General features: G+C 32.6%; 1 protein-coding gene across 1 annotated transcript; it reads left to right on the forward strand.

Moving 5' to 3' along the window:
* Positions 1-3708: 3708 nt before the first annotated feature.
* Positions 3709-13810, forward strand: LOC118745315 (putative helicase mov-10-B.1). Its single transcript, XM_036478840.1, has 9 exons — positions 3709-3746; positions 3810-3923; positions 3998-4157; positions 4247-4647; positions 6324-6436; positions 6548-7300; positions 11485-11846; positions 12447-12587; positions 13571-13810. The coding sequence occupies exons 1-8, from the start codon at positions 3709-3711 to the stop codon at positions 12582-12584; spliced, it is 2079 nt and encodes a 692-aa protein (XP_036334733.1). The 3' UTR covers positions 12585-12587; positions 13571-13810.
* Positions 13811-15175: the final 1365 nt, after the last annotated feature.

Below are 15175 nucleotides of genomic sequence, written 5' to 3' on the forward strand. Positions count from 1 at the left end.
CTAGTTAGTTGTTTATACAAGTAGTATTTTTGCCTATATGTACATACATACCTACATATCTGTGTTCGTATGTCTGCGTTCAAACACGGAAACTCGAGTTTCTTATTATCGGGGATTTCTCTTTTGGTGTTGCCCTTTGCATTCACACACAGAAACTCTTTTGTACGCAATTGTTGTCAGCTGTGAATCGCCAACTTGAACTACTCAGACGAACGAGAGCACAAAGCGTGTTTCCCGAGTACGGGCGACTCGGTACCTGTCCCCTTTCCTCGTCGCTCTCTTTCCTACAAGCTTCGAGTTTCCGCAAGAAAAGTTTTCGTGTCTGAACGTCGACTATGGAATATTTAGTAGTTTATGTCGGGAAGTTGGCTTTAGTATAATGCGGCATGCCCTTTATTCTTTAAACTACAAGGATTTTTTTGGTGAGAGTTAATAAGAATATTGACTTGCTAGTATCGGAATTATTTTTTGCACGTTTATTTCCCAAAAGTTCTTCAACGGCTCGGCCCAAGTGAGGCATTCGCAATCATATGTTGCGAATGCCGCATTATACTAAAGCCAGCCTTTCGACATAAGCTACTATTCCATACGAACACAGGTATGTACGTGCATATCTACATATGGGCGTTTCCAGCGAAAAGTCTACCGCCTTCTCACTTTAGCTCGCTCCCAAACTGGTATTTGGTCGCTACCCAGACGATACGTGGATATAAATATCCGGACGTTGTGAGCTGCGATTTGAACCGTACGCACAAGAATCACTTCTGGCCACTCCCAGGTGAATGGCAGTCAAAAGGTTTTCCCACTTACGTGGACTTCTGCATATGGAACCATGCTCCAAATAAAAGCTTACTGCTGAAATATGGAATTTTAAAATTTGTCGTTTTCCTCTTTTGCGTGGAATGACCCAATATGTTCGACTAGCATTAAATATATTTAAGCAGATACTGAATAGTTGTATTTATGATTTTTATTTATGAATTGAACTGCGATGAATTACTTTTTTAGTTAACGATCGATTTAATGAGCTCTAGGGCGTAAATAAATATGGTAAATGTCTTATATGTATGTATTAAGGCATTTAATCCCGGGATTCATTCATATCCCGAAATCGCGGGATGTCCGGGATCCCGAGATTTTTACTGATTCATTTACAGAATAAAAGAGATGTTGAAAACGAAAAAAGGAATTCATTTGACATGAAAAACGAGAAATACAGAACACAAAAATTTGGATTCAAAGTGAACTTGAGCCATTTGCGCTTGGAAGTGAATTTCAGGACCTGCCTGAATAACTGTACTTGTTCAAATATTTTGTGCAAGAACTGTGTAATAACGAAAAATCTGGTAGCAATTGAAAACACAACCAGCTTTTACAGTGTGGCAGAGTTGTTCTTCATTTTACTTTGTTGGCCTTTTTTGGAAAAGGATTTCTGCAAATATGACTACATGTTTTTGACAAATAATATAGATATTTTAGAATAAAAATATTTAAACATCAAATTAAATACTCGTTTACTAAGGGGCATTATGCTCCCCTAAGACCAAATGTGGTGACAATAAATCTGTGTGGTTTTAAAAAGGCGAACCTACTGTAAAATGCAAAAAGTTGTGATGAAGTCGAATTCCCGAAAAATCTCGTGATCCCGGAATTCGCATTTTTACATTCCGAAATCCCGGAATTGTTAAAATGATTCGGGATTGAATGCACTAGTATGTATGTACATATGTGTTTTCGTTTATTTATTTGTGTCGATTTTCGACTTGAATCCAAGGCATATTCAACAAGGTAGAAGTGACAATTCAGTCGAGCCAAGTCGAGCTCTCTCATAGCTGAATCAGCTTCATTTTAGGTATTGCATTTTCGTTTTAATGTAAATGTGGAAATGCATACTTACACAAAATTACACACTAAGTTAAACACACTCTTTTATAAACCCATTTTGGCAATTTTCTTGCTTTTACTAGCCCAATGTTTTTAAGCATTTATTTTTTTTTATTCAAATACTTAATTTTAAAGTATATTAGACATTTAAAAAAAGGTTTGATTATTCTAAATTTACATCAGAACTTAACTTCAATAATTCAGCTATTAAATTTTTGCAATTCGAAATTTCCTTTCTATTAAATTTATTAAAAGTTAATTTCAGTTTCTTTATGTCAACAAGGAATTCCGGTTTAGGTTTTATTAAACCACCATTTGAAATTTGGTCTATCCATGTATATGAGTGGAAGATTTTCTCTTCATATTCGGTATAATAATTCCTGCACCTGGGAACAACCGCGTCCGCTTAGAAATACCCGGCTGCGATGGGCAACAAATAAAGTCACTGGCACTAAAATGGTATTCGCGCACACGTGAAGAGTCTCCTAATGAAGTATTGATACTTCGAAGTTTTAAAATGAACTAAGATATCTAAGTAATGGTTTAAAACTGTTTTTCATCATATATTGTTTTGTTTGAGTACTTAACCAATTATTAAAGACTTGAGCCAATATGTAAGTAAACTGATTTTCATAAAAATGTATCTTTGACAGGAAACAGACAGCGATTCTATATATTATCTTTGCCGTGCCGTAGAGACTCTACCATTGGAGGATGTTGAGAGCGAAGAGAAACAATCACATTTTGGGTAATTTTTTTTGTTTTAGTAATTAACTGTGTTAAAGATTTGGGATTTGTTAGCAATTAATTTTTTTTTTATATAAATAACGGATGCCAAATAGAAATTAAATTATTTAAGAAACAAGTTTAAGAAAAACGTTCTAAAATTCTGATACCCTTCACTTGGATAGACACATTGTTTTCTTCCAGAACCGAGCTTAGTACATTTGGACTTGTAGATATCGGAGGGCCTCGTTTTAATCTCATTTTGAAGAATAAACAATTTTTAAGAAAATTTGTAAAAAAGAAGACATTAACTACTCTTAACTTACAAGGACGTTACACTTACTGTGCGTTTTCACGCTAATTTCAAATATAAACAGTTTTCGCGAGTTTGCCAAAAAGCCGCATAAAACACAAACTATACAAAGTATATTTTCTTTTAAACCCGGTGCTTTAGAATTAATAATTTTTCAAAATAAAATTATAAAAAAGTTTATCCGATGTTTCAGATATAAGCTCAGTTCTTGAAGAAAAAATGTGTTTATTCAAGTGAAGCGAGGTGTGCATGGTTATTGGGGTGTTAGATTATTCGATTTTTTCCGAACCCGGTTTTCGAGTTATTGGAAAAAGGCAACCGGCAAGAGAAAACCGGCTAGACCGGATATTTGTTTTTAATTTTACGTTCTTGGAATGGAGCCGATCACTAAAATTTCTTTTTCAATATAAATATGGTTTAGAATCAATTCGGGATCATCGAAAGCGATTCCCAAAATATAACTTTGCAAAAATATTCATTTTGCTAGTTATTGACATAAACAACTTGTATGACATTTTTTCTTCGTTTTGACTATATCTCAAGAAACAATCAGTCTTATCATGAGTTTAATTTTCCCCGAACCCGTTCACTTTTCACTTTTGTTTTCTCCATGGCTTTACTATGAGCGGATGACAAATTTTCGGGTGAATTTTTTTTCAGGCGAAACTCAAGATAAGGCGGAATAAATCTTAAGGTCGTAGTTCTTTATCCCCAATAATAATAATAATAATATCTCAAGATCTATTTCATTGAATTGGATGAAATTTTCAGCGGTCATTTATTAAATGGCACAAATTTTTTGTCGTTTCAATGACCGGCATAAGTGAGCCGATCGCCTGTAATCTCTCTTTAATTATTTGCTAATGTGATTTTTTGTATTGTAAAGGAATTTCAAATCAATCACAGTGCTGAATCACTATTACCCCAACTATAACATAAAATTGGCACAAACTAAAAAATTTTCCGAGGAGTTTTTTGTAAAGTACAATCCATACTTAAAGTAAGTTGCACCAAAATTATTAATTTTTGCTTACATTTTTGAAGAGATCATTTTTACAATTAATGCCAATTCAGGAAATATTTGAATTGTCAGCAGCTCCAGCCAAGTAACATAACCGAAATACTGGGGCATTTACTGCAAATAGAAGATGCACATACAATGCAGCCGTACTGCAGCTTACGTCTTAACGGTATTAAAGCAAAAAAAAGTGGTAAGAAACGTCTTGAATTTGAGGTAAGTTATAGCTGGACCTACATACATATTTGTGTAGCATGTAATGACTTTTAAACTCAAATTCACTGAATTACTACAAAAATATATAGATGAAAAAGAAGCCAAATATCAATATCGATGATGTGCTTAGTTTCAAAACTGATGAAGTGGTCTTTGTTCCACGGCAAAGTACGGCTTTCGCACAAAGTGGAATTAAATTTCCGATAGATTTGCTCACGGTTCATGGGCATGAAAATGTGAACACAGATGATGAACTGCGACGCCATGTGAGAGTTTTGGAGACGGTTAAAAAAAATACAGTATATGTCAAAAAAATAACTAAGAAATGTCCGGATTTTGATTTGAAAAAAAGTTACGATATTATTTTTCGTCCAAATCGTTTCAATTTTCGTGTACAACATCGTGCGTTGGAATTGTTGGACATTTTGAGTTGTGGATATGTCTTCCCTCCCGCCAATTTGACTAAAGTGATTGGTACTACAGATGATAGGTATGTATAGCAAATAATATGCCAACGGTGGGCAATCGCGGCTCTTTGGGCCAAATGCGGCTCTTTGCTTAGCAAAGTGCGGCTCTTTTTATTTTCTTTTTGATTAGAACATTTTGGCTCTTTTAACTTTTTAAAATACATATTTCCTTGCTGGATATTCTTTTCCATTGTGTTGTTTTTTTTTGTTTATTTTATATTTTAATATACACATGGAGTTTTTGGAATTAAAAGAAGATAAGGCACTGGAAATTCAACATAAAGCTTTGCCATTGCAACAAGTACCAGATTTAAAATATACACATCCGCTGTTGAAAACAGCTGCGTGCTGTATATTTTAAATTTTTGGTATAACTGTGAGTCTTTGTACTCTACAATGAAATTCTTAAAGTCAAAACACTGTTTACAATTAGTTGCATTCGCGTACCTGTTAAATATTAAAAGTTATCAAAGACTCGCAGCTTTTTGCGATCGCGTACGCAAAAAACTTGCAAAGTAGGGGACGTTGAGAGAGCAAGGTGACATTTCATTTTGAGGGGAAGCTGTTACTTTCTGCTGGAAAAATTTTTGCCAACAGCAATTTGCCAACAAGGAAACAGCTGATCGAAAGCAGCTGTCTGGAATTTACGCAAATCCCTAAATTGAATTTGATGGTTTGGAAGTTAAAAAAGTAAAATGCGACTAATTAAACTTGTCAGAAGGAAGTAATTATTCGTTTAGTCAGTGAACTGTGTCAGGATAAGACTTCGGGATTTGTTTTCTTACGTTATCAATTTTATACTTTTGAATGTAAACAAAATTTCTAAAAGCTGTTCGTCTAACTTGCAAGTCTCTGCAAATTTTCTGTTCGCGTACTATTTTGGATATACATATTTATCTTGTGAGAGAACATATGACATTGGACATTTTTTACTAGAGACTTTGAACGACTAACAACATTTAACAGAACGGTTACGAACGGCTTTAACTGACGTAAAACCAGATTTTGAAAATTTGGCCAAAGAGGTCTTTTGAATTTCTTTTAATATCTATCTCACGTACATTAGAATAATAATAAAATTAATGTTTTTCATTTCTAATAATAATTTTATGTAAAAATAATTTTTTTTTGTGTGTCTCTTTGTAGCACTTAGAATTTACATGTGGCTCTTTTCGGCCTCGGCCTTGTCCACCCCTGTAATATGCCAAGTTTTTTTTTTTTAATTAAAGTAAATATACTTACATATAAAGCTTCACGGTGAACTAACATTTTATACAATCTTTGGGTATTTGATATTAGGTGCATTCTTTTGCAAAAAAGCCAAAGACGTCATTTTCACTTAACCTAAAATCTATGATTAACACAGGGACTTGTATTTGGACCATTTAGGTCCGTTTTCTGAAGTAACCTTTAACTTTAAAGCTCACTTTATATTTAAAGGTTGGATTAAAAATAAAGCTATGTATGTCTAAAGTTAAGCATTCCTATTATGGGTTTTTGAGGTATGTATGTTTCGTGGTTGTAAACCAATTTAAAACCAATAATAAAACGCTTTACTTTAGACACAATCACAAGTTTTAATGCAACCTTTAAACATAAAGTGAGTTTTAAAGTTACAGGTTATTTGAGAAAATGGTCCTTAGTATGTGTGTATAATACTATGAAAGGAAATACATGATTTGTGTTATTTTTATTTCAGTTTGGAAATTATTAATAAACAGATTTGTGGCAATCCCGAGCAGATACAAGCAGTGAAGCGAATCGTGGCCGGTGCGAATCCTTATGCTCCATACATAGTTGTGGGACCACCAGGTGAGTAAAACAAAAGTTGAAGAATTTCACCATACGAATGCCCACCACAAACGCGCAAAGTTTATTTTCGGTTCCGCATATTGACCCCTCATAATATAACTATACTTTTAGGTACTGGCAAAACCACAACAATCGTTGAAGCTATTTTGCAGCTTTACATAAGCATGCCCAGTTGCCGCATCTTAATTACAGCCGGCTCAAATTCGGCTTGCGATACAGTGGCACTCAAAATATGTGAACTTTTCCAAAGCAATCCACGACTTATCGAAATATCTCGCCAACGGATAAAACTAGATGAAAAAGGCAAAGCTGAACCACCAAAAGATATGTTACGCTTATTTTCAAGTTCGTGGGTTGAAAAAACTGGTTATAAAAATATTAATCCTTTGATTGAGAAAAATGCAAATTTTGAAAACGGCAAGGTTGTATCACCCGCCGTGAACGTACTAATGCAATATCAAATACTTGTTGCAACTCTCTGCACTATGGGCCGCTTGCGTACTGGTATCCTTGGTCACTGGCCGTTTACGCATGTTTTCATAGATGAAGCGGCTGCAACTACGGAAGCAGAAGCTTTGGTTGCCATAACTAGTATTAATACGACAAAGTGTCGTGTAATAATGTCAGGAGATACAAAGCAACTAGGACCGGTGGTCATGTCAAGAGTTGCCGGCGAACTTGGTCTGAAAAATTCGCTCATGAAACGCTTACTCGAACGCGAATGTTATGCGGTGAAAGAGGATGGCACCTATGACCGCACTTTGCAGACACGTCTACTTCGCAACTATCGATCACATCCGGAAATATTGCGTTTGTTTAATCATTTGTACTACAAAGACGAGTTGATTGCAGAAGTGAAAATGGGTAGGAATTTTGCTAAATGCTTTTCCAGATTTTAAAGTCAATAATGTTGTATTTTTATTGTTATTTTTTATCAATGGGCCATTACTTTGTAACGGGTGGGACATTTTACTCCAGAATGTGATTAATTGTGAATTATAACTATGTCGGCGGAAGTTATACAACAGCGAAAGATATTTTTAACATAGAACGATAATTAATATATAAAATTGTTTTAAAAAATACCAAACGATTTCTTGGTGCTATGTTACTATCATTTGAATGAATGTGGCTGGACACAGAAAAGAACTCTATTTTATTTGTGCACTCAAAGATGAATTTTAGCCAAAACATTTCATTTTCAAGAAACATGTTTTTGTGTTGTAATATATGAACTAAACGCTTTCTGTATGAAATAGAAGTTTCCATAGACAAAAATTACAGCTTCTTTTTATTTATTTATTTTTTATATTTTTCCATAGATTAATGAAATGTAGTCATTTAGCAAGAGGTTTCTACTGAAATAGAGATAATTAGGGCATTTTAAAATGTATGTCGTTTTGCAATTTTACCCTCGGCCTAGAGTTCAAAAAACAATTAAAAGATTTAGAAAATGAATAACGATGTTATCGATATATTGATATCGATAAGTGCATTTTTGTGTATCGATATCGATAATAATATATTATATATGTGCATATCGATTTCGATAATACATTAATAGATAACAATATAAATAAATACAAGTAACCATAGCACAACATCGATAATAATATGTACTCTGCATACCAAGTTTCATAACAATCCTTAGTTTTTTTTAATCGTCCGCCATATTGAATCTGTCATTTTTAATTTTGAAAATTTTATGTCATATTCGTAATCAATATACATCTATACACCAAGTTTCATTGAAATCAGTGAAATACATATGAGGGAAACATATTTGTCGTCTTAAATTCTCGATTCGTCCCAGTGTGCGACTTAAGAAAGAGATGCTCTATTTAATGATTTTTGATCTTTTTACATTGGATATTTGTTGGAGTTTCGAACCCTCTCGCTGCATAAATTTCAAAATTTTCTAAATAAAAATTGGCATTTTATAAAATATGTATGTATGTATTATAACCGGGCCGAAAACTTTAAGCTTTTTCCTGGAATTGCTTATTCAGGGTTTCCAAGCTTAATTTTAACGACCGTGCATATTTTGCTTATTTTAATGTTAAAGACTACCCAAAAAACATTTAGGTTTGAGCTCAACTTGAGGTTAAGTTGAGAACTATGCTAATTCTCAAATCTCCAACGTTGTTTCTCAACAGTACCTCAAGTGGAGGATCATAGCGTTCTCAACAAAAAGGGCATTTTTCTTTGCATGAAAAAAGGACTGTTTCTCAAGTTGAGAAAATGCTAGTTCTCAACTTGAACTCCAATGTAATTCTCCAATTGGTCTCAAACATATCATTGAAATACTAAAATTGAAATAGTAAAATACCTTTTACCTTTTTGATTGAAACGACATACATAGATGAATTTCAATATTAATTTTTAATTTTATTACTCCTTTTGTATTATATGGCTAATCAATATCGTATTACAATAATTCACTTCACAGTATACAGTCCGACAGTAATTTGCCACTTGATTCACTTCGCCTTTTATTTTCTTTCAAGATTATTTGAGGATACTTTGAAGATTATTTACTTTTTGTTGGTAATTTTCCTCTTTAAATAGCTTTAGTTTTTCACTTGATAATTAAATATTCGTTTTTCTATCACTTTTTATGTATCTGCGCGTCGGTTAGAGATAAGTTGGAGAATGATGTTGGATATCAACTTGAGAACTATGAATTTCTCCAAGGTTGGAGAAATATTTTTTTTTGGTGTTTATTGGGTAAGTACGGATCTCTTAACCCGCATCCATCGTTTGTATCAAATTGATGCAAATTTCGAAAACATATTAAAATATTAAGAAAAATATTTGGAATTGTTTTTTGCGACAAATGCGTATAGATCATTCAAGCATTTTTATTCTTATTATCAGAAAATGAATAAACGTTGATCATTAGATAATAAAAAATGAAAAAAAACCAACATTTCATTGAATACTAGGGTCTTTTTCCACAACGTACTTTGTGTTACAAAAAAATTCCGATGAATGCGGGTTAAGAAAACGGTCAAGAAATAAATTGCCATTAGGTCGTGTGTGTGAATAGTAGTGTCCATGGAATTTTTACATCTGATATTTCACAGCCTGCTGTTTCACTATTTCCTCACGAAATGGAACGGACATGGGTTGCCTTGTGCTCTTTATTAACAAAAAAAAACTTTAGAAACCCGTAGTACTTAAGACAATTTGGCTTAATACTTTTTTTAGCATTTCTTGAGTTTTTTTATCTTTAGTTTTGACCGTTCTTGTGATCTGCGAACCACGCTTAAAACTTCAAAAAGGGTTGCTGCTGTTATGGATTATCCTTGGATTCGCGACATTTTCTTCCATATAAAATACACGCGACTTTCTAGCGTCGTGAAATTTGCACTTTAACCTACTAAAATTTAGTGGGCTGTTAAACTGCACACCTAAAATTTTTCTAAAAATTCTGAATAAGAAGTTTCAAATTTTTGGGTATAATTACAGTGCTTTACAGCCAAAAAAATACCAAGAAATTCAGGTATAGGCGAGAATTAGTATAGACCTCCTGAGCTCAACACATACTTTTAAAATTTTTCAAAAAACAACTAAAATACTTTTCCAACAACATACTTGTAGTGGTTGGAGTAAAACTCGCTGAGCTATAGCTGATCAAAGCCAAAATTGTTTAGTGTTTTTGCGATTTTTTTCAAAAATTTAGGTTTTAATAATAGTTTTTTTTATAAGAAGCTGTAAAAATCAGGAATGTTTTATTTTTTTTTAACTAGCCTGTTCAATTTCAAACACTTTACTCCTAATATTACGAAGATCAATTGAAAATTTTATTTTTGACAATTTTTTTTCTGTAAGACTCAACATTTTAAATATACATCATACGATTCAAATACTCTACCCACTCAGGTGTACCTGGCGTATGAGGAACACTCTTTTCTGCTTATATTTCATACAAAAAATCCTTGCACATTTTTATTTGACCAATAATTACTTTCTTATGTATCAATCGATTTTCTTCATTGGTAGCTTAATTTATTTCTAAACGAGCAAGCTTTAACACCAGTGTAAAACATTTACATACACAGAAACTGTTACTTTTTAAATTTTTTCCCTGTTAAAGTTGGAATTTTTTCCATTTTTTCATCAAAAAAACAAAAAATCTAGATTGATTAATTGATTTCTTAGAAACTATCAATCCCAATAAACATTGGGCTTGGTCAACAATTCGAAAATGATTGGAAAACCAATATATTTTTCGAGTCTCACCTTCGATAACTAATGTGCAATAGGTTAGTATTCGATTCGAGAACTAAGCCATTCTCCAGCAAAACGGAACCTTCGTTATCCAATCAATTTTTCCTTCGTTATGAATTCGAAATCCAGCCCATTATCGAATTGAAATTTTAATAAGAGAGAGTGATTATCTTTTATTTCCCTTCGAAAATGGTTTTCACTATTTTTCTTCAAACCCATCTCGAATGTATTTCCAATACACTATGAACGTTGGAAAACTAAGGTTTGTTATGATATCGTTCTCAGTTCGATATGCATATTGGATATCGAAGATCATTTTCGAACGTTCGCCAAAATGTTTATAGGGATGCTATCGAAAAGTGATGTACATAAGTATATATTCGAAACATTTAAGCTGATGCCAGATAAAAGATGAAAATGCACATAACATGCCACACAGATCGTTGCAGCTGCAGCGCGAAGCAAAAAGATGGCCAACTCCCATCTCTTTTGGCGCGCGTTGACGATCAGCTAGTTTAATATTTATTTACATTGCTGATATTTTTAAAGCTAAAATATATAAAATCAACAGCAATTTTGACGAGTAAAAAAGCTGTACAAAATTGTTTTTGTGGCGTTCATTGTGGCATACGTTTTGCGTATGGCGCTTTGCTTGCAAAGTTTTAAATGTCACGCAAAGCTACAAAGTTTTATCTGGCATTAACTTTAGTGATTTCGTTATTTATAACGCTGCGTAAAAATTATCCTAATCGATATTGCTTACTAATGTAAGTATTTTATTTTTTATTTTTTCTCTTCTACTTATCATCATTAAGACACCCTAAAGTACTGGGATGAGTTACAAATACTTCCAAACAAGAAGTTCCCCATCATTTTCGAAGCCGTATATGGCAGGCTGGGCCAGTCAAAATCATCGCAAAGCTCGTACAATCAAGCAGAAGTTAATAAAGTCATTTGGCTTGTCCACAAATTACAAAAGCATGCCGATCTCAATCAAATCGGTATTATTTCACCTTACAGACTGCAATGCGCAAAAATTAAGGAGATATTGAATATCCGGAAATTGAAGGGCATCGAAGTGGGTACAGCTGAATTATTTCAAGGACGCGAAAAAGCAATTATTATAGTTTCGTTTGTGAAGTCATTTAGCCATTTGGGCTTTGTAACAGATCCACAGGTGTGTTTGTACACTAAGATGTCAGTTATAAAAATTAGAAATTGTTTCTCTGTAACTTTCTGATCTTATTTATGTAAATTCTCTGAAATAATTTGTATGCCTGACATATACATTCGAATGTATTCTATACAATCTACTATACATGGATTTTACTAAGGTGTATTAAACAAGGTGTGATTGACAAGTCAGTTAGGCTCTCTTTTAAGGTACTATTATGCCAAAAAATATAAACAATCGATTCAAAATTCATACAATATTTTTTCAATTTGACTATAGGATGGTTCTTCTCAGAGCAATGTCAAATTCAATCACACTTTGTTGAATACATTTTGGATTTTACCATGATAAAAAAATAGGAAGATAGAACCGCTGAGAGGAATTTTTCAAATTATTGACGTTTGCAAGCAATTTACATACACATATTCTCATTTTCAATCTCAAACAACAACAACTTTGAACAATTCCCTTTTTTTACACTCAATTTTATATGATTTTAAAATGTTGGCAACCTTCAAAAAAAAAAATAATGGCCGACGATTAAGAGAACGGTTTTACCTTACTATGTTTTTTATCATGGATTTTACTATTTTCTTTTCACAGCGACTGAATGTAATACTATCTCGAGCACAGTCTCTACTTATACTTGTGGGAAATCCTGAAACTTTGAAGAGCAATGGTGATTTTGAGTACCTCATAGGTGAATGCAAACGGATGGAAACGTTCCACAAAATTAATTAGAATGTGAGTGTTTTTTTTTTCAAGTTTTAAAAAGTATAATTTTTTTGTGCTCAATTATACTACTAGCCGTCGCTGATAATATTCTGGCCTATCTCTGAATCCATCGTAGTCCGATTTTCGTGAAATCTTTGAAAATGCAATCACTGAACCCGAATTGCTACAATCGTATGAAAAAACATAAAAATATAGTTCCCACACTTTGTGCAAATTCAGGAAATTTTCATGCAAATTTTCAAAATTTTAATCAGATTTTTTAGAATTTTTTTGAGTATGCAATTTTGCAGCCCATTGAATTCTAGTAAAAAATGCAAGTTCGGAGTTAGTCAAAAATCGCATTGATTTTTGAGAATTTTTTGTTGAAGGTGTTTTGCATTTTTTCCATATACATAAAGTATTTTCGAAAAAAAATTTTTTGTGTGGAAGAAACAGCGTGAAAAAAATTGAAAAAACATCAACGCTAATTCATAGCTACTTAAAACTTGTACTGTTTTATAATAAAATTGATTGGACTACAAATCTGCAAACTCAAAAAAATTTCAAAAATCTGATTAAAAAGTTGAAAATTTCCATGAAAATTAGCTGCATTTTCGTGAGTTTCGCACAAAGTTTAGGAATTATATTTTAATGTTTTTTTTTTTGTAGAATGAACCACATTTTTACAAAAAATTGGCGGAAAAATATTAGAAAAAATACTGTTGCATATATTTGTTAAAATTTGCTGTGTCAATACTTTTTGCCGGCAGTGTACATGCATTTATATGCATATCTACATAGTACATTTTATATAACAGCTGAGCTAAGGCAAGCGGGACTGCTGCAATCACAAACGGAATTTTTCTCATATTATTTAATTTTATCTGCTGAATCCGTTTTTTAATTATAACTTAAACTCAGAGTTAATGTTTTATGTATTCGTTTTGAATTTAAATTTTATTTACTAAACATAATCACCTGCTGTTTTTTTTCATTTTCTTATTTTTTTTTAGAAAAATGTACGAGTTCCTTAAATGGATGATTGGAAAACAAGTGCCTTGACAACTGCATCACCAGAATATTTATTTGAAGTATTTTTTTTATTTCTGCTAAGCACAATGTACTTTGTATGTATGTATTTTATAAATTAATCTTTTATGTGTACATACATTCGTATGTATACATGTATGTCTAAGCAGCAAAATTTTAACGAATTCTTAAATTGTTTATTGGTATGCATTTATATCTTTGCAAGTTGTAAGACTGAAGTATTAACTATAATAAAGAAATAAAGGATTTGTATTTACGATTTTTTAACATAATTTTATTTTATTTTTTAATTTACATATGTACCTACGCCGCACAATGGGGCCGCTTCATACAAGTTGGTGCTCAAAAGTCTGTAACCGGATTTTTCCCCTGAAAACTACGAAGACACATCTAAAACGGAAACAATATTATTTTTAAAATATTATTTCATTATTTTGTGTACTAACACTGTTCAACAAATTTTGTTTCTTGTTATATTGAAAAATATGTAGATATTTAGAGAAAAACAATAAACCCAGATCATCCTCTATTTCCAATAAGTCACTTCGTGTTCTAAACACTGAAAAACTAATTCATTGTACATTGATAATTGTAATTATGGTAACGGGCCATAAATATTACTTAAAATAGAAACAATAACAAAACGGTACAAGGCACGATACAAATTTTATTCGTCTATATAATCATCAGATTCAGGTTGTGTATATTCAAAATTCTCTTCTAAAAGCATGTATTTTACTTCTGGATCAAATGATTTTCTTTTTACTGTTTGTAAAGGTCTTAAACTCGTAATATGAGGATCAGAAGAATAAAGTAGACGATGAAATACATCTTCAAGGTTAGGCTTTCCTTGAAGTTTTTCGGCTAAAACGTTCACGATACGCTTTGAAATCTTTATTTCGCGATTCGAAAAAAACATGCGCCAGTTCAGAGAAGTTTCTTCAGATGGGGGATTAATAGTGTCGAGAACTTGTTTAGCTTCACTAGCTCGCAGGCTCATTTGTGCTGCGAACGTTAATTGTTCGTGGGAATAATCTTGACGAAGCTAGTCAGTTTTCCTACGTTTTGACTGGTCACTAAATTCCCCAAAAGTCTTTAGTCGGCCTTCCTCCTTTAGGTATCTGATACACCACAAATTGACAAGTTTTTTCTAACCACGCTTTTTCCGATTCATAAAATCTATTTTTGTGTCTACCGCATCTGATCTATTTTAAGGTAATGTAGCTCTTGAAATTTCGCTAACATATTTGCAACTTATTTCTTTCCGAAGCTGGGCAGCTGGTTTGGCTTGAAATATATTGTTCCACATCTCTGAACTTGCATTGTAGTAATTTAGACGAGCTTTTAAAAAATATTTCACACAAATCTCGATTTTTAATGGATAAAAGGGTTCCGTCTGGAATAAAAGTTAACAGTATTGAAATAAAGAATAAATACATACGGTATATACCATTCTCTTCCATTTAGTTTGAAGTTTTCTTAAAACACTCCCACTTGGAAGATATTTTTGATAAAATAATTACAAAATGTGCCTGACAAAAATTAATAAGTTCACGTTAAAACATATT

The sequence above is a fragment of the Rhagoletis pomonella genome, unplaced genomic scaffold (genome assembly GCF_013731165.1).
Source record: "Rhagoletis pomonella isolate Grant_MI unplaced genomic scaffold, Rhpom_1.0 Rhpom_scaffold_00008, whole genome shotgun sequence".
NCBI classification, from domain to species: Eukaryota; Metazoa; Arthropoda; class Insecta; order Diptera; family Tephritidae; genus Rhagoletis; species Rhagoletis pomonella.

Coding starts and splice junctions, on each gene's coding strand:
- LOC118745315 (XM_036478840.1), top strand. CDS start 3,709: ATGGCACAAATTTTTTGTCGTTTCAATGACCGGCATAA. Junction 6,437..6,547: donor CATAGTTGTGGGACCACCAG/GTGAGTAAAACA, acceptor CTATACTTTTAG/GTACTGGCAAAACCACAACA. Junction 7,301..11,484: donor GATTGCAGAAGTGAAAATGG/GTAGGAATTTTG, acceptor ATCATCATTAAG/ACACCCTAAAGTACTGGGAT.